Source organism: Caloenas nicobarica, chromosome 16 (genome assembly GCF_036013445.1).
Source record: "Caloenas nicobarica isolate bCalNic1 chromosome 16, bCalNic1.hap1, whole genome shotgun sequence".
NCBI classification, from domain to species: Eukaryota; Metazoa; Chordata; class Aves; order Columbiformes; family Columbidae; genus Caloenas; species Caloenas nicobarica.
This window is the reverse complement of record NC_088260.1, coordinates 2,623,976-2,647,230: the sequence shown is the minus strand read 5'-3', so window position 1 is coordinate 2,647,230 and position 23,255 is coordinate 2,623,976. Positions and strand designations below refer to the sequence as shown.

At 39.5% G+C, this 23,255-nt stretch overlaps 1 protein-coding gene across 1 annotated transcript; it reads right to left on the bottom strand.

Annotated features, from left to right (window-relative positions):
- Positions 1-589: 589 nt before the first annotated feature.
- On the bottom strand, positions 590-22,575 carry SLC15A4 (solute carrier family 15 member 4). Its single transcript, XM_065646337.1, has 8 exons — positions 21,943-22,575; positions 16,304-16,599; positions 15,272-15,440; positions 14,144-14,221; positions 12,031-12,199; positions 9,356-9,511; positions 4,610-4,768; positions 590-1,962 (listed from the first exon to the last, which is right to left on the bottom strand). The coding sequence occupies exons 1-8, from the start codon at positions 22,510-22,512 to the stop codon at positions 1,814-1,816; spliced, it is 1,746 nt and encodes a 581-aa protein (XP_065502409.1). The 5' UTR covers positions 22,513-22,575; the 3' UTR covers positions 590-1,813.
- Between the last annotated feature and the right edge of the window lie 680 nt (positions 22,576-23,255).

The following is a 23,255-nucleotide window of genomic DNA, read 5'->3' as shown; positions in this document are numbered from 1 at the left end:
GATGGGGAGGAAGAGTCAGCTAAGCCTTTGAGTCACAGAATGGCCTCGTCCCTTTGATAAGAAGTGTCAGATTAATCTTCATAAATGGTCATAATTACTTGTGCCTGGAGCTCAGCCAAGTCATTCCAAAAAAAAATTAAATTATACAACTGATTGCATGTTCAGTCTCATCTCCAGTGTTAGAACCACCACAGCCCTGCAGAAACTTGCAGGCATTTACTGGTTTTTGTAACAGGGTAAAAGACACTTGCCTAAATATTGACTAGGCTAACCTACTATTTATTGATTATATTTTTCCTTAAATAATAGTTTTACTGAAGTTTTACTGAAGCTTGCCTATCAAGTTACAGTTACTGTTAGATACCGAGTTTCTTTGGTAATCCATAGATTATCCCCCATTCTTCATTAAAGTCAGTTTGAACTATAATCAGCAGACCCAGCTCAGATGGGAAATTTCCGAATGCCAGTGTACATTTAGAAATCTAATAGGATTCCACTACCTATTTAGGAAATAGAGGCTAAGGAACAAAATATTTGTAGTATAATTTTATTCACCTAGAAACAAAGGGTCAAAAGTCACAGCATGGAAGTTCATTTTATTTTGTAAACTCATTTAAAAGATGTCCATGTACAAAAGAAGGACATTTTAACAACGTAAATGCAGACAAAGGAAACTATAAAAATTCAACACATTAATAAAAAGTTGAGTTTTTATTTTCTTTCTGCATAATTCCTTGCATCTTCCATACCAGTCTGCAGATAATCTTAACTACAGTTGTTAGAATAATTAAAATTCAAGAGGCTGAACATAAACCCACTTGCTCTGCTATAGGAATGTGTTGCTGAAAGATCCAACCCCTGTAGCATGTTAGCTGGAAGTAAGACAAAAGACTGAAGGAACTGGCTGAAAGGCTTCTAAATAGTTATTGCGCATTCATCTGCTGAGAATTCAGTTTTCTTTCTGCAAATATTTAGAATATTCCTTAGGGAAGTAACAGCATTAGACTGAGCGGTGCTTTGTCAAAAAATACAGATTTCCAGATTGCCCCAACACATCCAGTGCAGATTCAAAAATAAAAACGTTTCTGAAGTAAAACCATTTCAGTCCCAACAAGCGTTCATTGCGCACCAAAACTTACAGCAGCTATAGGACAAGCTACTGTGACACACCATTCAGTCTTCAGTGCTGGATACTCTTGACTGCAAGTTTGGACTTAAATCCTTGAGACACTCTCAGTGAAAGGTCAATTATAAAATCACATTTCTTTTTTAATAGGAGCTAATCTGCAATTTAATTTGCCCCTGTTTCTCCCCCAACAATGACCCTCAGGACTGAAAATTTATTCTTGTAACCACTACTTGAGGTTTCTGTAAAATGTTTCCTTTCCTGTGTCCTCCACGTAGGCTGGAGCCCGTTGAGTGTTCCTCTCTGCTCTTCACTGAGCAGAGTTTTTCAGTCAGGAACGATCCATGTCACGCGTGACTCGTTATACTTCATTTCCAAGCGTAAGCATCCCAACTTGCAAGACTTAAGTAAACGTCTCATGATTAACAAAGAGCAACTCGAATGCCTAGAGTTAATACGCTTCCGAGGTTTGGGTTTGTCCTCCTGTGCCAGGACGTAGTGCAAGAACCGACCCCACCAACATAAGGCACTTACCTGTGTTACACGAGCGAGGGGCGGGGGCAAGAACTCTCGGAACATGCAAGTCTAGAAAGAGTCTCACCAGAGAAAACGCAAGATCTCGCAGGCTCCGGGTGCGCTGGCGCTTCCCTGCGCACTGCTGTACTACTGGCTGCTCTGGACCGGCTCTCAGATCCTCCCATTGGCAGCCGCTTCGGTCATCTTTGATTTTTGATGATCGTATTTCACAGAAACAATAAGGAAAAGCAAGAGGGTCGCTCCTTGGATAGCAGCCAGCAAAAAAAAATAATAGTTTAATTGGCAGCCATTAATATTACCTAGAAAGGATGGGGGAGGAAAAAAAAAAGCAACATTAATAAAGATTATACGAAAAAGCTCCCAGTGCAATGCAGCATTCGAGACTGAAGCAAAGCTGTGCTCATAAAAGCCACTAATTTAAAGCCTTTACCATCTTCACTAGATATGCTTCTAAGGAGCCTGGAGAATACAGTGGAGTGATAAGGCTTTAGTCAAGGAAAAAATAATAAAGTCTCTTATGTTTTACAGCTTAATTGAAACAGGTAAAAGTATGATTTTTATTTTTTTTTTGGTACTATATATACTAGAAAGCCCCCTCCAGCAGGCTTTTCAGCCCTGCTTAATGCTGGATGGTCTTTCTGCAACCAGAGGCCTGTAACTCCCTTCTCTGCTAAGGCAAAGAGTAAATAAAAAGAGCCAAAAAACGAATGCTACTGAGGAAAAAGTTTGGCAACTCTGTAGATACAAAGAAAGCAATTACTGAGATTTTCTCTCAGCCTTCTTTTGGAATAGTTTAGAATTCATTAAATCGTATGTGGTTTCTTTTTGGTTCAATTCACCTTCAACACTCCCTCAAAGTTGTTATAAATTAGTGATTCATACCACATTAAATAATGTTAAATTAGGAAAGCTCATTGCTAAAACATTATTCCTCTATTAAGAAATGAGCACTACCTATTGCTGTACTTCCAAGAACAATATATTGTGGCTCTTTTCCAACATGCCACATGAGCCACAGCCAATTGGACCATTACGATTATCAAAAAGGTTAGAGAGAGTAAAAATTGTGAAGTATACATCGATCCTAACAAGCTGTTCATGCAGCATGCCTATAAATGTTCAGATTAAATTACTTTAATTACTGAAACTTAAGATTCAATTAAATGAACTTATAATAAAATGCAATAAAAGTAAACGGAGTCTTTCCTTGACATTTAAAATACAATATACATGTGAATCTCCATTTCAAGAGCAGACGTGTTTAAAGAGTAGTAATTATCCTTTATGAGATGGGATATTAAACCCACGAAATCTCGGTTTTTGCCGGAGAAATAGCAGTCAATTCGGTGGCAGCAACCAACACTGAAGTGCCAGCAGAGGGAATTTTCTGAGCAGATTTTGAGGCAGTCGGTTCCCCACCTGAGTTACCACAAATAGCAGACACTTGGTGCACGCGCTTATGGTTATTATAAAGCATCTAATGAGAAAAATCAAATTCATTCATAAAAATGACTCCTTACAATTCCCACCCTAGAAGACCTAAGAAAATTTTAGATGTGAATTTAACGATGTTCTAGCAAATGGAAATCGAGCTGTAAACAGTTACTGATCTAAACAGTTCCAACGGTAGCTCCCGTGGATGCTACAAATCAAAGTGACCCGCTGGGCACTTCAGGCTCGAGCCAACCGTGCGGCTGCTGAGGAGGCTGGATTGTGTGTGGAGTCTTGGGCTAAGAAAGGTAGAAACAGCCAGTTGTGACAGCCGGCCGAGGGACAGGCCCTGAGCTGAGCAGCTTATTCCAAACAGGTGACCAGTGAGTCACGAGAGGGAACATCTTCCAGTTCGAGCCAACTCTGGGTAAATTTAGCAGAACCTGAATATTTGACAGAGAGAATAGTCGGCACTGTCTTCTCTTAGGCTGCTTCAGAAAACAAAGGCAAGAGACTAAAACAGCACCATCAAGTATCACATATATTATTTTGTATTAAATTATCTTCTTCCCACTGAGCTCTTATCAACTGAATTATCTCTATAGAGAATTGCAGAAAAAGATGCTTTCCTAATTTTGAAACTGGCTGGGGGAAAAAGTCTCAAGGTGATTAAATTTTCATTTGGTGAGGACACTTCCATGAAGTTAAGGCTACTTGTTGTCTTGTGCAGTTTTGTGAAGAATGACTTATAAACTAAAGACAACAATTCGTGGCATATGTACTGTTCCAGACAACATTGCTTTTTGGTAGCATACAAATCAAGCTTAAATGGCAAATTCCCTCATAACAAATTAAGAACTCTTCACACTCCTTCTGTTGGAACTAATTAGCTCATTGACGGTGGTATGATTTTCTGAAATTCCCAAGGTGCCACCTACCAGTGCCAATAATTATTTTTAGCTTCAACTGGCAATACAAAGCAGATGATACATTGGACTTTTTAGAGTATAAATAGCCAGCAGACAGAAATGCAAAATTAACTCAGAGTAATTTCAATGAAGTCTCTTGAAACGAGGAAGCTGAATAATCACGAAGAGAGATGGGTACATTTTACTCCCCATAACCACAGAAAGTAATTTCAGTACTTTACAGCAAATATATTCTTCTTCCACACATAATTTAAATAGTTTTTACTAAAATACAAATATTTACAAATAATTTCTAGTGATGAAATGCAGTCACAGCTGAGCAGGTAGTTGACAGGCCTTACAGAGGCAAAATAACTCCCTGTGTGTCTCCCCTGCTTTCCTGAGGGCAATATATCCTTTTGCATGGTCACATTACTTCATACTTACATGCAAGATGAAACTTTGTCTTTAACAAGACAGTAGACAAATTTATATTTTTAAAATAACAACTGTGCTAAGACTCAGCAGTTCCACATGCTTGATGTTCAACTGCTTCTGAAGGAAGCCTTCTGCTTTACAGACTACGAATATACTGAAAGTAACTTACCAAAATCTGTGTGATTACTCATCCAGCCAATTTCTTTAATAGACACCAGTGCCAACAACCCAGAGCCAACAAATGATCCAATCCCCGAAAAGAAAAAAAACAGCCCCATAATAGCACTCTGCATGGATTTGGGAGCAGCTGAATATGCAAATTCTAGACCTGTATTAAAAGATAAAAAAAATGCTATTGGAAGATCTAAGAAATAACATTAGTTTGTTCTGGTTTATTGTTATAGAAATGACAGATGTATACTACTTCTGCTATGTTACAGACCTAAAACTAGCCTTGGATTTCAGGAGGCAGGGGGCTGAGGGAGTGAATCCCTGTCAGTTCCCAGGTCTAATTGCTTTATGAACCCTGTTAAAGGTTATCAATATATGTTATATATCAACCCATTAACTGGACAACATTTGAGACAAGCACTTTGATCTCATTAATATTACGAAAGTAAAATCATGAAATATTCTGAGGTAGCATATTCATTTTTCTGTCTAAACTTATCCACAAAGAAATCTATGAAGCTAACTCGAACCTGGCAAGTTCCACATTCGCCATTTCCCTTGTTTCTCTCTGGCCTCTCTTGTGCGGTATTTCCAAAGCACACGGCATTCCCTGCCGAGAACAAAGCACTCGGGAACTGAAGGTCACTCTGGCATTGACCAGGAACATTTATTACTCACAGACTCGGTGTCTGTATCTCTGAATGTGCAGACAGAGAAATTAATTGTAGCTGGGAAGGCAGTAATTAGTTTTCATTTAATTTTGATCTAGAATTCTCCGAGATCCTTGCTTGCTGGCATATTCTTTTAAAGGCTTGTAGAAATAGGACTTCAACTTTAAAATATCCTTACTCAAATTTCAACCAATAAAACGTATCAGTGACATCAATTTGAAAATCCGTGCTACTGAATTTTAGTACCGAGTTGGGCTCTGCCTTGCCAAGACTAATGCCGTGATTAACTCTGCTTTTTTAGAATAATACTCCTGTCAAAAATCAAATGGGATTATTCACGAGAGACACTCAAATACATTCTTAGCAGAGCTTTTTCTCTGACAGGTGAAATGCTTGTTTCAAAACAGTCTACTTCATACTGAAAATTAATGTTACCTCAACTAACATTTTTCTCGGCAAAGAGAACATTACAGACCTGAAAATGACACAGCTCTTATGTCTTGCATAATAAAGGTATGCTTTATTTTCACCGTTACTGCTACTTGACTTTCGCTAGAAATGCACTGGCATTTCTTTTCAATAGCAGGGTTAACGCTTCAAGCCAGAAAGGTCAGTTTGCTTGTTGTGAGGGAGCAACTTTGTTCTTGTAAGAGAAACAGAACTCTGTATTCTCACTGCCCCAGCGGCATCCTGCACCGCCACCCCAGACATCTCTGATAACCAGCACACGCTTCTCCTTTCCATCGCAAAACACATTAGAATGAGCCACAGGCGACCTGCCTGTGATTCTAGAAGGGAACTGACACATTGTTCGTGCCACTCAGCTGTGGGAGTTGCTGTCAATTTAAACCGTGACCAGAGAATTGCTGGAGGGAGACACCTGCAAACGGGGAAGGGCAAAATTATACTTATTTCGAAAATTAAACATTTCTTTTTATTTCTAGTCTTTGTCACTAATAAAACAGCTCAGATTTTTCAAGGAGTATTTATCTGGCCAATCTTACTAAAAGAAAAAAAAAACCAGACGACTCTCAGGATACATTAACTTGGTTTTTAACCTCTTGTTAAGTTATAGTTGCCACAAGCCTCCAGTGTATCAGCCAGACTTTGGTCACCAGGCTTTTGTACATTCTGTCTAAGTTAAGCTCAAACATATCATACGAAAGGATACAGCCAATTTCTTCTCCTGTTCGTTTCACAGATCTACTGGATGCGACCGTTACTGCTGGAAAAAGATCTTAAGACTAAAAACAAAACCCAAAATGGGTGCAACACTATGCACTTTTTACAACAAAATAAGGCATGTTTCTAAACTTGAATAATGTTTCCAGCAACCCTAATATTTAATTTAGCATAAAGAATATAAAATCTTTGCCTTCAGAGATGTTTTAGCCTGCTGGCAACCATTGATAACGATTTCATGCTACCTCAAATGAGCAGTTTGGAAAAAAAACCTTCTAGTTGGTGTTGTCATGTGAGATTACAATGCCCAGTTAAATGAGGTGGCTTTAAGAGGATTGACAGAATAATACAAAAGATTAATGCAATGTGTGTCATCTTTTTAAAGGTACCTCAAGTGTAACTAATGTGGCTTAATAAGAATATGCTTAGTTTTGCAGTAAACAAAAACCAAACATGTCTCTGCTCTTATGATATATAGTCGCTTTTTGTTCACAATAAACCTTTCCAAATCACTATAGTTTCGTAACCATTAACACTTAATTTAAATCTGAATTTCATAGTCCAGTAGATGCCTTTATCAAGTTTTAGTAGCAAATTAGTGAAGTATACTCCGTTAGGTCTTGAGAAGCCTTCTTAAAGATAATAAGAATTCACTTTAGATAACAATCAGAAGGCAGGAAAAAAAAAGCTTTGTAAAACAAATAAAATTAAAGTGTAATACACAAAGCAGTTCAGTTCTGCATAGAATTTCTGGTTCTAAGAAAGAGAAACATTTGCATTTGTCCTGATATTGACCAACAGGTTTTGAAGTTCTAAAGCTGTTGGCAGAGACTCAGCAAGTGCAGAACAGCAGGGTATTCACATAAGAATCGTGTACTTCACTTCTCATGAAGTCCACTAAAGCAGCTGAAAAAAACAATCCTCAGTTTGGAGTTCAACAGAGAATGTATCAAGTCCTTGACCTTTCCGCAAGCTGCAGAGAGGTTTGTTATTTTTTCCTTGCAAACACCTATAAACTAGAACCAGTGCCTGACAGAGAAACAGGAATGTGTAACAGCAAAGAAATGTATTTGCTTTTGCATGAACACTTGCATTTCTGTAAGTCATCTGTTTATCTGAGTAACTCGACCAAGCAAGACTTCCATCTTCAGATGTCCATGTGGTAGGATTTGTGAGGGCTACTGTTCCCACATAATAAATGTACCGTGATCCAGGACAGCGGTGACTACGCAGGTATATCCTCCAGCAAAGGACACATACCGATTGCTCTGCTAAAGCATCCTTCCCATTGCAGAATCTAAAATGTTTAGCATCGTGGGTCTTGGTGTGCTTTAAAGACAATGAACGCTCCCCACATCTTACGAGTTGTTTATTGAAGCAGATCAACTGAAGGACTTGCCACCTTGTTTTATTTCGTGACAGCTGTGATGACAGGAGAACACGTGTAACCAGAAACCCGATGCAGTGAAGTTCTGTGCTCCACTAAGAGGGGAACAAATGGGCCATGTGACAGCTGGGGCTGCGGCCAGCAAGACCTCACAGAGTTAGAGAACTGCATTTAACCCACTGGGCCTGCCCAGCGTGAGGAATGAAAGTAACCTCCTACCACGGAAACGAAACCAGGAAATTCTGTCATAGGAATCGAAGAAAAAGAACTCTATCTACCACCAGTTTGAATGGATGATCTTCAAAGTTCAATATTCTGAAACAGTATTTCAAAGTATTATTAACTATAGTTAAGCAAATACTAAATGACTTTAAAATCAAGTCACTGGAGGAGTTCCAATATATTGCATCAGGTGGCTTCGTAATTCTATTTAAGTAGTATCAGAATCACTACTGCTACGATCAGGAAAGGTTTCTGTTACTGGTAACTGAGCATTGCTCCCAAGCGCTAGATCTGCAAACACTGTGCTAAGAGATGCACAATTGCATTGCCCTTGTTTAGTCCCAGTAAACCAGTGGCAGGCACACCCAGTGACAACAGATAACCTGCCTTCGCTTTCCTCCTGCTCATGAGCCCTGCATGTATATGAAACTCAACAGAAAATAAGATTTTATAGTCCTATTCACCCTCTTCTCCCACTTCACTTTCAGCTTAAAAATCAGTATGATCACACAGCTGTCCACTACATCACACAGAACAGTAGTAAGAAATTTAAGAGCTCTTGCATTTGTTCAAGAAAGGCAAGATTTGAAGAGTGTTTCAGTTTGCTTAGTATCACATTGAAGTACTAAAACAACTATAAAACCCCCTGATCTATAAGCAGATAAAAACTGTGTAAAAAACCAGCTACTTCATTATTAATATTCACAGAAAAACTAGTTTGGATTGAGAGTCACATAGCTTCTTATTTCAGAGATGTAAAAACTCAAGTAACATGAATTTAAACCGGTGATAAATCTTTCTAATGACGGTTTTTTTCTTCCTTTTTCCCTCAGAAAGGTGTTTCCACTTACTAATTGACTTTCTAGAACAGGAGCTCAGTTTTTAAGCCAAAAAGATTACAAAGCACAAATTTTATTTGCAACACAGAGGGAGATTCAGAGGAAAGAATACCGCATTAAAACTATTCTTTAGAATACAATATTGAAAGAGTATATTGTTTTCCATCACGGCTTGCAATTATCCAATGCTAACTGGATGACACTGAAATATTTCAAGTGTTGCTCTGCAAGAAAGTCAGTCTTGAAAACATATTCTCATCTAGCCAGTGTTCAACTGTGAAAGACAATTGTGTGCTTTGCCACTCTTATTGTTATATTATATAATATTGTATTTGGGAACATTAGAGCTTATTGATAATGATTTGAGAAGTAAATATTTCTTTTCTAAGAATCCATCATTAATGATAGATATGAAAGCAGATTTAAAACACACAGACTCTTACCTGCTATACTTGCAAATATTTCACTGAATCCGATCAGCACGTATTGAGGAATCTGCCACCATATTGGCAAATCTGCAGCATGGTACGTAACGTTGCCAATTGTCTGATTAATTGTTTTCACCTTCACAATTTTCAGTCTGTTGCTTTCCAGAATTCCTACATGGAAAGGGAGGGAAAAAAGGATTGATCTAAGATACAAACACTGTTTCTTCAAGTTAGGAATTAAATTAGGATTCAGTCCTGCATTGCAATTACAAATTATAAACCAGGACTTCGTACTTCTTATCTCCTAACATAAAGCATTTCAGACTACTTTTGGTATTGTTTTTTCAAGACACAGAGTTCTTCTGCAATAGAAATAGTGATTATATTCGTATTCAGTAGCAACAGTTATACAAACACCTAAACCTTTTCCAGATGGATGAGCCCAGAGATTTCTCACACAAAAAATGGTTTTGGTTTTTTTAAAGACAATCTAATTTTCACAAACTACTACTTTGCAGTGTTGAACCACTGCATCTGCCACCATAGTACTAACAAATTACAGACCATGTTTCTTACTGAAATGGCTACACTAGTCCTGTAGAACTATGAAAACCCTCTAGGAATATGATCGTGACATTTATATGACACTTATAATCTCAGGAGATCCAAAAGCTCATTACAGCTTGATTTACAAGCAACACACTGCATAGAAAGTACTTCATGTAGAATGAAAAATAGACATAATAGTGCAAAATATAACCGTTTTTAGCTTGCTCAACACAACAGTTTAGAGTAGAAAGTGAATATCAAATAATGCTGTGGCGGTTTTCCTGAAGTTGCCCAGATTAAAGGGTTTGCCTCATTGTTACATAAAATTCACAGAACAGCTAATAGTTAATCAAACTCCCCACTTCACCCAGGAAGGACCTCTATGAAAGAAGTTAAAACGGAAATATGGCACAAACAAATCATTAAGATACTTCCAAGATTGAAAGTTAAGATATTAACATCTTCTTGCGTTTACGATTTTAATCAGTATCTCTCTCTGAGGCAGAAATGGTTTAAAGTAATGTTTCATTTTAAGAATATTAAAATACGGATTCTTTAAATATAATTTAATGAGAAAATAAACATTTTATGAAACATGTAAACCAACAGTAGCTTCCCCTCTTGCTAGAAATAAACAGTCTCCTATGCCCAAAATTTGTTGCAGCTGAAGCTCTTAAATTCATGTGATGATGAAGGGATGTAAAGTTACTCCAAAAGGATAAACTTTCCAACCAGGTTGCAGATAATCACCCAAAGAATTCACCTTCTCAGTTTCTATGGTGGAACAAAATAATGCGTTACATTTGTAGCTGAATAGAAAACAAGAAGGCATTTGAAATTTTTAAGACTTTTTTTAAGCCTTCTGCTCTATGAAACCATTCCCCAACTCAGCTTGAGATGCTTTTTCTTTTCCCCAGTAGTAATAAAGACAGATATTGCTGCTTTTGAATACACTTATACGTGAGCCAGCAGGTTCTATTCAAAGAGCTGACATTTAATTGTTTTACATCTTCTTTTGCTGGTAGCAGTGTCCTAAGTAACACAGAATAAGAGAAACAGACCTATTTTAAGTTTAAATGACTTGGCTTTAAGAACTTTACTTGACCACATACAAAATGACCTTGGCCTAATAAGGTAATTCTCTCTCTCATTGAGAGAAATCTTAATAGCTGTATAAAGTGTCCTTCTCTCTAAAATATAGGCGATTACAAGCGCTGAAATTAATGTATTTAATACTGTAATGCTCTATCAATATGTTCATTCCAGTGATGCTATGTGAAGGCTCTGGGTTCCATGACGCTTTGCTCAGAGGTGTTCAGTTCCACGTCAGCAGTGCCTAACAACTTTCAGTCATCTCAAAAGCGGCTGATTTATGGTTCGAACAGAGTTGCCATCTTTTTCCTTTCATGCTACAGCTAAGTTATTTTACACTACAGTACTTCCCAAGAATTAAGGAACATTAAGGTAGGGGACAAAAAACCCAAAGTGGGAGGAAACGCTTGGTCAACCATAATCTAACTTCATTATTTCAGACAAAGCGAAAGGATTTTAAGTAAAATTTCACTTTTTTAATAGTTGGAAGTCAGACTGTATGAAGGTACATACTTATTTCTAATGAATTTGTTTTTCAGGTTAAACAAATTTTCAACTTCAAGATAAACTATTAATAAATCGGACAACACTGAGTTCCAGAATACCACAGAGTGTATTTTAAGACGACTAACAGCCTTATATCCAAATGCTGAACACTTTGTTCAAGGAACTCAAACACTGATCATGAAGTAAGGCATTTGTTGAGAAAACACAGTCAGAAAACAAATAGTTCTCTACTAAACATACTACAAAGTAACACTGTATGTAAAAACTTTAAAATGTTGGTTTTAAAAGCTGGACTTGAAGTCTATTTCAGACAGGAAAAATGGTCCAGGTTTATCACAAACATTCAAAATAGCTCACTAAGTTTTTGCATGAAATCTCTTTCATTGTGGGAAATGCATCCATGCAGTTGCATTCTAACCATCCCATGAAAAAGACTTCTGAATAATCTTGAATTAAACAGTCACAAAGGTTTTTTTTAAAAATGATGAAGCAAGTAGCTGAATAAGTAACTATGTAAGTAGATCTCCCAGTTGTTTTCTTACCTGCAGCAAACGCAGAACACATCACAAAGAACATTCCAACGGCAATCCTCTTCAGCGAGGAAGGGAGAAGGCCATTCCTCTTCAAAATGGGGTCCACCAATTTATCTTTTAAGGGTATTAGGATAAGAATAAGCACTGCATCAAACATAGTCAGCCAGGCTGCTGGAAACTGAAAGGCCAGATGACTTCAGTTAGCAATTTTGGATATACAGGTTGATTTTTTCTATTATTTTACAAAGGAAAAAATATTTTTCACGAAACGCTGAGATCCGAAATAAAGCACAGTGAACTGACAGACACTGGGAAAAGAAAACTAAGAGTGTGTGAAAGCTGAGGAAAACACTCAGCTATTCAGGTTTTCATTTAATTTGGCAGTTCATAATTCCGTTAGCTCAGAAGCACAAATGATTCACCACTATATTAAATCCAACAGTGTTGCATATTCTCCCATTTACAGTCCATCTCCAGCTGTGCTGAGCTAGGTGGGTTGGTTGGTTTGTTTGTGGGGGTTTTGTTGTGGGTTTTTTTTAGCGAGGGGTGGAGATGTTGGTGAAGGAACTTTCTGCTGGGACTGAACAACATCGAGCGTCCAGGGCAAAAAGGTTCTTTTCACAAAAGCAAATAATCCTGCACATAGTTCCAAGGAAATGAGGAATAAGAAATTATTGGGCAGACGAACAGAGTACTCTAAGAAAACAAATGTAGAACTCAGCAAAGACGTTTTGCAAAGGATCTTTCATAACATGAAAGAGGTATGACTGATCATGCCACTCAAATCTAGTAAACAGACTTGTGCAGATTATTAAATGAATACACCTCAAGAGACATTTTTAAAAGCATTCAAAGTCAAAGTTAATGGCACAAAGGTCAGCAATTGATTTAATGCAATTAAATAGTCCTTAGTATTCTGCTTCCAGTGATATACTCTAGTCTGAACAAAATTAAACCTTTTTTCTACTTATGTCATGAAAAATATTTAACAGCCAGTTCTGTAGATCTTCTATTACTAGGCTTAGGACTTTCAGAAATATGCCACCGAGCAGTAGCGACAGTTTTACTAACGTAATGCAAAATCCAATTAAAATTAAAACACACTTGTCAAATGAACATTTTGTAAGATTCAGTAATTGACAATAAGATTCCTATCTGAATGAATGAGACAATTTCTACCAAGCTTAATAATATTTAGCATCTGTTGTGAGCTAACAAACCAAGAGAGTACAGGAAGGTTTATTAAAATGTCCTGGTTAGAGGATATTTTTTAAAATTTCATTTAGAACATTGTGATACTGTACTATGCATCACACTGACTCTTTGACCCATGATACAAGCACTGCTTGAGAAATGTGGTTTTGATGCAGATTCAGTTTTTGATACTAAGATGTTTCTCTGTGCACAGAAACTCAGGGTTAGAATAAATGAATATTTTCTAGAGATTATCTAGGATGAATAACAATGAAAAGAACAGTGAAAAACACTGAAGCCATTCTGTCTTACTGATATTAAATAAAACAGAAGAAACTTAATTTTAAAAGAACATTTAGTAAGCCTGTTAATAACTTACATTCGTACTTTTTGTTTTTACTTCTCAGTGCTGTTTCTGCAATTACATGATGCCTTTCTTGAAAATACTGATTGAACAACTTCCTTCGATATGCTATAACTCATTCAAGGTAAAGTGACTCTTGATTAAGCAGTATAAAGTTACAAATGTACCTCAGATTCCAAATTTGCAAATACTAATGTTTCAGTTAAGTATAGGTATTAATTCCTACTGAGTTTGTAGAAATGCTTCTGTACTACTTACAACTTTGAAAACTTAGGGATATAGATCTATAAGCTTTCTTCAGAGATCACACTTTGTCCACTGAAGGATAAAGACATTCTCAAAGCAGTGAAAGTCATCTGAATACATTCAGGACAGTGTGAAGTCCATACGCCGGCAGAGATGCCAAAATCTCTGTATTATTCATCGTGCTCCTAAATTCCCAATGTCTGTGGCCATTAATTCCCTTAGTCACTACCTTAACATCCTGGAATTTTTGTACAATACTTACCTATTTTGCATTTCAACTAAAGAAAACATGCTTTTCATTTGTTTTGCCCTGCTTACCGTATGAATAGAGTTGGTGTCATTTGATATTTCAGGAATTTTCAGATGGAGACTTTGCAATACGTACGTTGTCTGCATCTAGCATGAGGAAAGATGACTTGATATTACTTGGACAAGGAGTACTGAGAGCAAAATATTTTTACATTTTTAATAATTAACAAAGATTATACCAGAGATGAAGTGCTAATATAGCAGAACAAAAATAATTATTGTTAGAACATTGCGAGATTTTTTTAACCCTTACATGTGTTTTTACTTAAAGCACAAAGAATCATTCATGTGACTTTGTAAGCAATTTCTGCATATTTTTCCCCCAAACATATTTGCTATCCTAATTTATCTCACTAAGACAGAAGAACCAGAAAGGAATTAATTAAAATGAAACCTAGACCTCTTACCCTGACCAATCTGAATCAACTGCAAGATGAAACAGAGCGCAATATTTAAGATATGTTAATTTGTACAACTGTTAGTTTCAAATATCATTTTAATGACTTATTTCTTATTATTAAGCCAAAATATTATTGGAAAGTATTCTTGGTAGCCGCTTTTCATCTTTCAGTGTCAGGGTAAGTTTCATATTTGTGAAAGAGCCCCCAGGAAAGTGTGAAATGAGATGCTTTGGCATACTGGTAAGCTAATACAGCTTTCCACCACAATTTTATGTAGCGAATAAAAAAATTCAGAAAAAGCTACCATCACACAGTATTATTTTTGCAAACATAGTATTATTAAAACGATTGCTGAGATGCAACCCCAGGTGTGTGAAAGACAAGTAGTTAACATTATTGAACACACGGGTGTTCAACCAGTCAAACTGTCCATACCAGAACTCTGAAAAATCCTCTTCAATATTCATCTCCTCTAGAGTCACAGCTATTGAATGCAAACTGTAAGTAAACAGTTTCCCCCCAACAGCTTTTGTGTGTTTCCTCCAGGTAACTGCTCTGGGGGGTAATTTTCTGAAATGAGTTAAGATTTATAACACAGGCTCAGAACTGCAGCTCAAAGCTAAAGCCCCGAGACCTTTCAAGTGCGACTGGGAGAAGAGGAAGTTATGGCTCTTACATTAGAAATCATGGTTTTTAGACATGTAAAATAAAAATGTAACTATTTGGAACTACTCACTTGAAAATACACTGTCCAGTAAGGTATTAAAGCCAAAAAGACAGGGATAATCTTGACGAGAGCTTTCACATCTTCTACTTTATCTTCTCTGAATGGGCCCCCACGGGACAGCTTGGCCATCTCAAACAGGCTTTGCTTGCGAGGTTGCTGAAGTACTCCTTGGCCTTCGCTTTAGAAAAGAATTTGAAACATTTAGTCAAACAACAACAAAAACCTGATATAACTGGCAATCTTGTGACACTTCCTTTCATTATAAAAAGCTCGTGCATTTCCAAAATAAGCTACATAAGTTACAGCAAAACCAGTAGGCCAGAATGGACCATCAGCAGATGAAAGCACAAGCTGAAAACTTGCATTACAAAGGTTTCCTTATTTCCCATCTTCCCCCCACCATGCATAAATAACTGGCACTGCAATTTGCAGAAGTTAAGAAAGAGCATCACAAAATACAGGTTATTCTAATTCATTTAATAGTTTTGCAATCTGAATACATGAAAGCCTGTTGCAGAGGAAGAACCTCTCATCAGTGACTAGATTCAGCCAGCAGTATTCCATGGGCATCTCTTAAAAGTGGAGCAACCATTTGGAAAGCAAAAAGCCAGTACACATTTTAGCTGCTCATCAGGCCACTTGCAACATTAAATGCAGATGACAGCATTTTCAAATTAGAAGGCATCCCATAAAAACATATGAGCAGGGAAAAAAGTTAACTAATGCTTAAAAGCATCATACTTGGGTTACATTACACTTTCAGAAACTCTTCACTGGCAAGACGAAGCATTGAATTGAAAACAGCAGACTTGATCTTACAGCCTGGAGACCCGGTGATCTCAAAACATGCCCCTCTTTCATCCCAGAATTCCCAGAAAATATCTCCTGGACTCCAATTTTCCCATTCCGGTTCTCAAAGCAAAACTTCTTATTCTAGTGTGTTCTGTAGTGTGACTTACTAGCAGCTAGTTTGAACTTACTAGTTCCAACACTTAGGCTGATTCACTGAGTTCAGACCATAAAAAAGAGCTCTTTACAAACCTCTGAGCCGATCGTTCCACATGTCTCTTTCTTGAGCAACAAGAATATGCGAGGATTTTAAACATGTCTGTGAAGGCGCTACCATCAGGTGGTTTGGTGATGAAGAAACTCTGACCACATAAGAAAACCATGAAGGAAATCCCAATGCAAACCGTTGGGATACTATATCCAACAACAAAGCTCACATTCTGTTGAATGTACGCAATGCCTCCCAGAGAGAGAATAGCTCCCAAATTAATGCTCCAATAAAACCAATTAAAAAATCTTCTTGTGGCTTCCGGACCCCGATCTTTAACCTGGAAAAGATTAAAAACAAGTCATTGAATATCTGAAGAAAATTAAGCCTGCTTATTAAAATTCAACCAAGTTCAACACGCTGAAGACTTTAATTTAGAGTCATACTGAAATGATTTAAGTGTTTTGGGCTTAGCATGGTATTTGATGAAATGACACCTTCCTGAGCTACCCCATTATCTCAGTGACCTTCTAGAAGACCAAGATAAGGATAAAACAGTCACAGAGCAAGGTCTATTTACTATGTTTTAGTCAAACTCCTTACAACAGGAAAATACAAATATGAGCAAAATGCCACAGCTAGAGTGCAATGCTAAAAAAAACCCACTGTAGTAAAACTGTTTCAAAGGTGCCCTGACTTGAAGGAACATTACCAAGTATCCAATACACGCAATTTATTTGCTCTAGGTAACATTGTTTAACAGATGAGCTCAGATTCAGACATTTTCCACAGATTTACCACTTGAACAGCTGTCATTTATTTAGATCACCTCCTACTGCATAATATCCAGCCCTGAGTCTCCAGTTCCCTGTTCTGCATCGTCAAACCCTACACAGCTGTTTTCCCCACTAAATGGGACAGCACATCATTCTCCAAGAACAGTAAGGAATAATCCAGTAGTGCTTCTACTTCAAGAAAAATACATCATGACCCTACAAGGAGCATCCCAATTACCCTAAATTTTCCTCTTTTAAACTACAGGGCAAATTCTAATTAAAAACAAAACAAGAAACTCCAACCAACCAAAAGAAAACAATAAAACAGCACACAAACCAAACCCAAAACCCCATCAAAACTCCCCAAAAGCTACACAAAAAAACCCTACTGAAAACCCCCACAAAAAACATTGAGGGAAATGAGCAACTCTAAGCGTTGTGGCCACAGCTGCCTTGTCGGTCATTGCCCATACGTCAATGCTGCTGCTGCTTTCAGGTGGGTCTCCGAAGAGGAAATAAAATAATCTGGCTACTTTCAAGACATCTAGCTTAACTGTTGAAAACAGAATCTAACCTAACACTTGATTTTTCTACAGTCCACAAGGTGTTTTTCTTGATATATCTGACAACTGTACATATAGTTAATCCAAATGCAGAAAGAGCAGCACAGTGACACTCTTGAGTTTCATAACTGGGACCTATGCAGCACTGGATTGCAAAACAGTAAAGGAATAGTTCTCAAAATCAAAATTTCTAATGCAAAACACTTATATCAGACTGATTTTGGTGAGATGAGATGTAATTATGACCACAGTTTTCATGATAAAGAATTCTGAGTGCCGGGAACACTATGTTATGGGAATTGTGTAATCATTAGGTTATTTACAGCCGCTTTGAGCAGAGGACACGCCAGATGTGTAACTGCACTACAACCCTAAAGTCATTTACGATACATGGCTAACATCTTACAATTAAATCAAAATTTTAAATGCAACTATAGCAAAGAGTAACTAGATCTTTAGTTACAACACCTGATGAGAAGTCATCACAAATATCTGACCAACGGCAACTTCCAACTCTGAGACCTCATTCTGACTTAGAAGAAAGATGATCACTTGCTGAATTAGCCCTCCCCCGGATTTTTCAACACCAACATCTTCCTTAGGAGGTGACCCAAGTACTAACCCAAGCAGTCTGTACAGCTTGGAACTAAAAATATTACACTGCTCAAATATTAAGATTCTACTAGATTGTCCTGATTTTTCTGTAAAGAGCCAGGCGTCTATACGAACATCACTGCTTTACCACGGTTCTTGTGTTTAGATGCTTTGCTATGTCACAAAGTCATTTCCCAGTACAGCCAGGTCGGTTTCAAAGACATGGTTCTCCACACAGTTTCTTATTTTTGCCCCAGTTAGTGCCTGTCTGGTGCCCAGCATTCCACGGTGACATCTGACACCATCTGCTAATGATCTCCAGTATTTCCTAAGCCCCAACATTTCAGAGTTCCAGTATGTCATTATGTTCCGTCTCTCCCTCTTCACATCATGACAGATCCAAAGCTATGACCTATTTGACTCACATAAAAGGAAAAAGATTATTTAAAAGTTACTGGCATAAGCTGTTTTCATTTGTTGGTGCAATCAACTGACAGTCACAAGTGACAAACGTAACAAAAACCCCCGAACTTATCTCAGCCAACTATGTGGGCAGCCACACCACAGAGCAAGGATGAAAACATAGAAGTTCGCCCTCAGCCTACAAAAGAAAGTGCAATGACAACAGTTTCCCGCAGTCAAATTTCCATAATTCTGACCAGAATTCCAGCACTACAGACACTGGTTATTCTTTGAGAGCATCTGGAGCTCAGTGACAGAGCTGTACAGTACTACTCAGCTGCTAAATAATTTCAAAGTTTTATACTAAAATTCAGCCAGTCCACATTTAAAGACTTTCCTCTCACTGGTGTCATAGTTATTCCTGTCTCTGTCAGAAACAAACGAGTACTGCCCATGTGAATGCCACAACTTCGGTTTTCAATCTGAAGTCTGCAGAGTCTTGGATGTCCATGGTTTCCTAAGAAGTTCAGCAACAACGACAACAAAATAACTTGCAGTTAGTGACCTTCAATTCTTTATATGTGATCCCCCATCCTTTCCCAGAGGCTGGAAACTCTAAGTTCTACAAATAAATAAACAAAGGTTGAAAATCACTCTAAAGGTATTTTTACACCAGCAATTTCCAATAGCACCCTGCCTCTGGCGATGCTACTCTAACAACCGTTCTAGCAAATCTAGAAGATTTTTGGCAGGTTTGGGGCTGATAGATCTAATTACTATGATGGCAATTCAAAAAGAAGATAATACCATGGGCTAAAACTCGCATGTCTAATCGCCATAACCCCAAAACAGGTTCATGTACAATTAGAAAAATTATTATAGCTGATACCAGATCAGTAGTCTACTGCTAATTTTGTCTCCAGTGTTGAAGTTAAACCAGCTTTCACAATAATGAGGGACAGTCAGATTGTTTCCTAACAATAGAAAGTCACAAACTGCTACAGAGCACAGGAAGTGACCGCAAAACACTCACACTTGAAAGGGGAACTGGAAAGTGCCAGGTTGTACATATCACATGATTGTGAACACTGTTCTAAGAACCATTGGTTCAGATTTAGATCTGTATGACGGATCAATCTCCAACTTCTAGAAAAACGGCGCTTATTTATAACCACAGTTAAGCAAAGCTGCTCTATACCTGGCTTGCAGTAACCTTTTTTGCTAAGCTGACTGGCAGAAGTTACTCTATACTAAGTCTACTTGGTCACTTGTAACAGCACTTCTAAAATCATCCATTTAACAGAAAATAAGAAACTACATCTTTTTAACCTCAGATGAAAATATGTATTGGAATTTAGTTTCCAGATTTCCACAAAGTGATTATTTTCTTCTAAATTAAAAGCCCTTCTCATTATATTTGGGTCCTCCACACAAATTATAGATCATCTGTTAAATCAGAAAAAAATACATGGTAATTTTAAAGAAATCTGCAACAAAATGTACTTAACAATATCTGGAAGGTGGTTCGTGTCAGCTGAAGTACACAATATAAAATTCATATTTTCCTTTGTTTGGTATTTAAGGGAAAGAGGACAAATCTTATCAACACACATCCAGCCAGAACATGTTTGCATTGTATTCTGACCTCCCAAGAATGTGACTCTGGAAGAGAGAGTTTATTCTCAGCAATACATCTCCATCTACCCAGCAGTTTGCCACATTCCTATGCAGGGAGAAGGCACCCAAGAGGGCCCAAAACTGCACAACAAGGTAAGTGGTATGCTGTAATATATTTAACAATAGATAAGCCAGAAAAAAAAAGAGAAGGAGAAAAAAAATCAGTCCTCAGCAGAGCTCTACTGATTCTTATGAACCAGAAAGGAGTATTTCTTTTGCTTCACCCTACATAAATCACCGTGAATTATCTGCAGACCTCGCCAAAAACTGTTTTCCGTGAAATCCTGGGGGGAAAGCCTTTAAAAAATCCAGCTACAACAGCTACACTTCCATTGGCAATGGTTCTTCTTTTGCTCTGCTCCTGTCATTATTTATCTCTTATATTTAACGTTCATAAAGTGTTCCGGGGATAAGCAGTCAGTTTTGAAAAACACCTTACAAGATAAAGTCATATTAAAGCTATTTCACTTGATGGGCTTATGCTGGCTTAGACAGAACCAATACATTGGGGACACACAATCCTAGGCTATAATAATGTTTTACATTTATATACTGCCTTTCATCCAGAACTCTAGAACTTATAATATATGAAATGCCAAAGAATGATAAATGTAAACTGCACAACAGAGAACAGAGGTATGTTTTGAAAAGATATTGTGGTAGATCCCACCTCTCACAAAGAATTTCATGGCTTTTCTGTCACCTGCACTAACCAGAACTTAATGGGCCAGTAAACAGGCATGCAACTGGATGGGCACTATTTTCCTTCTTTGTCGTCAAGAACAGTTTGGTTAGAAAAGCTGCTCTGTATCTAGTAATCTGAAATTCTCAACTGTAAAGCAGAAATTATACTCCGACATCCACAATCAGCATACTACCTTAGCATAAGTGTGAAAAAAAAAATGAATGCAACAGCACATTCCAGTTGATACTGAACTATGAGCTGTCTCTCAAATATTTTCTGTAAAGCTACTTGGTTCTGCAGTGATGACCCAATGAGTGATATCACTGAAGTGGATCTGAGTAAGGTCATTTGACAGGACATGTCCTTATGAGAATAGCCCAGGTAATACGTTTATCATGTTGAGAGCACCTTCCCACCCGTCATCTGGCACAACATTAGCCTGCACAGAAATACCGCCCAAGGGCACAGTGCAGCACACAGAGAATATCTAAAGTATAAAAAACCTGTTTGTTCTCTATCCTTCATTTATTTCAGGATGATAAAGGCCTACGACCGCTGTGCTAGAAGGCCCATGGCATCCTTGTCAAAACCAAAATGTATATGAGATATTTCACCTGATTAGCTCTGAGGTCAAATTAACTTAATAGCTATTAAGTATTCAACCCAGCTCCTCAAGATGGTGATGGCTTAGCCATTGCAGGCGCCACAGGTAAGGCTGGGCTATCAGGAAACCAAGGGTCTTAAGAGATCAGGCACCACACAGACACCAAAATTATATCTAACGGGGTACAACTTAACAGCTTGCATTACACAGGGAACAAAGCTGGATGATCTGATTCCCTCTGAGATTTAACATCTCCAGAGATGTGAATCAGTAGGCACACGGTCCATCCCACCAAGGCAATCCCCTCTGCATGACTGACAGCCATCCCCTGGTTCACCTCAGCACCCACAAACAATCCGTCAGCTGCCAAACGATACTTGACCTGGTCCGCCCCAAAAGGGGTGATGTTGGCCTTGACCGACCCGACGCCCAGCCCCACGAGGACCAGTCCGATGAAGGTGGCGGTGGCACAGTAGCGGGTGGCTCCCACCTGGGAGCAAGGTGCCACGGTGGCGTTGGCGGCCGGAGAGGAGCAGTTCTCCACCGGGAACAGGGGGATGTCCCCGCAGAGGCCCTGGCGGGTGTGCGGCGCGGCGATGACGGGGAAGGCCAGCATGCCCAGCAGGTAGAGCGCCATGCTCAGCAGGATGGTGCCAAACTTGCCCAGGAGGGCGTCAGCCAACCAACCGCCGAACGGTGACACCAGGTAGGTGATGCCCATGAAGAGCAGCAGGGCCTGGCTGGCCTGGGCCCCCTCCCAGCCGTAGGGCGGCCCGTTGAGGAAAAGCACCAGGTTGGAGGTGATGCCGTAGAAGGCCACTCGCTCCAGCAGCTCGGCCAGCAGCACGGCGGCGCAGGCCAAGCGCCGCCCGTGGAACGCGCTGATCGCTGCCCGCCCGCGCTCCCCGCTGCCCAGCAAGGGGCTGCGCTCGCTCGGCTCGTTCTCCTCCATGGCAGCCCCGCCGCGCCGCCCGGCCCGCCCTGAGGAAACTTCGCCGCGGCCGCGCCGCGGGGCCCGGCCCGGCCCGCCCACGCGAGGGGACGGCGCTCCGCCATTGGCTGAGAGCGCCGTCACTCCGCCGGCAGCGCCGTCACATGGGCGGCCGGGCCGCAGGGAGCGGCGGCTGAGGCGGGATGGGGCGGGGCCAGCGAGGGGGCGTGGCTTGGCGGACCGGAAGCTGTGGGGCGGGGCCGCTCGGCGGTACCGGCGGCGAGGGGAGCTCGGGCGGGCCCGTGGGGCCGGGAGGCGGCTCCTCAGCGCCGGGAGGCGGCTGCTCGGGGCCGGGCTGAGCCGAGTCGTGCGGCCGGTTACACCTCGGGGTGTGCAGAGCTTCGCTGGGGAAGCGCGGCGGCAGCTTTCCCCTCGCGGCCTTCACTAGGATGCCGGGCGGGGGGGCTGCAACAGGGAAAAGTGATTTGGTGGTTGGTGGTGCCTTAGCTCAGGCTGCGAGTTACATTTTAGGCATTAACTGGAGCTGTGTGGTTTTATTAATGACGCAGCTTCAGCGCTGGCTTCCATGAGAGCCCTCATTTTCATGGTTTTATCCAGCAATAATGAAAGCGGAGTTGAAATGTGGTTTCTTTCCCTGCTTTGCTTCTCATTGGAAAAGCAAAAGTGAGGGTTGTCCCTGTGCAGCGGCCGTTCCGCAGACAAACCCGAATGTGTGTTGAAAATGGCTCTTGTCTGTGACAGCT

Excerpts from the sequence above, each read along its gene's own strand:
- SLC15A4 (XM_065646337.1), bottom strand. The coding sequence starts at position 22,512 with ATGGAGGAGAACGAGCCGAGCGAGCGCAGCCCCTTGCTGGGCAGCGGG. Across the intron at positions 4,769-9,355 it reads AATATTTGCAAGTATAGCAG|GTCTAGAATTTGCATATTCA; the intron begins GTAAGAGTCTGT and ends CTTTTAATACAG. Across the intron at positions 1,963-4,609 it reads GAGTAATCACACAGATTTTG|GTAATATTAATGGCTGCCAA; the intron begins GTAAGTTACTTT and ends CATCCTTTCTAG.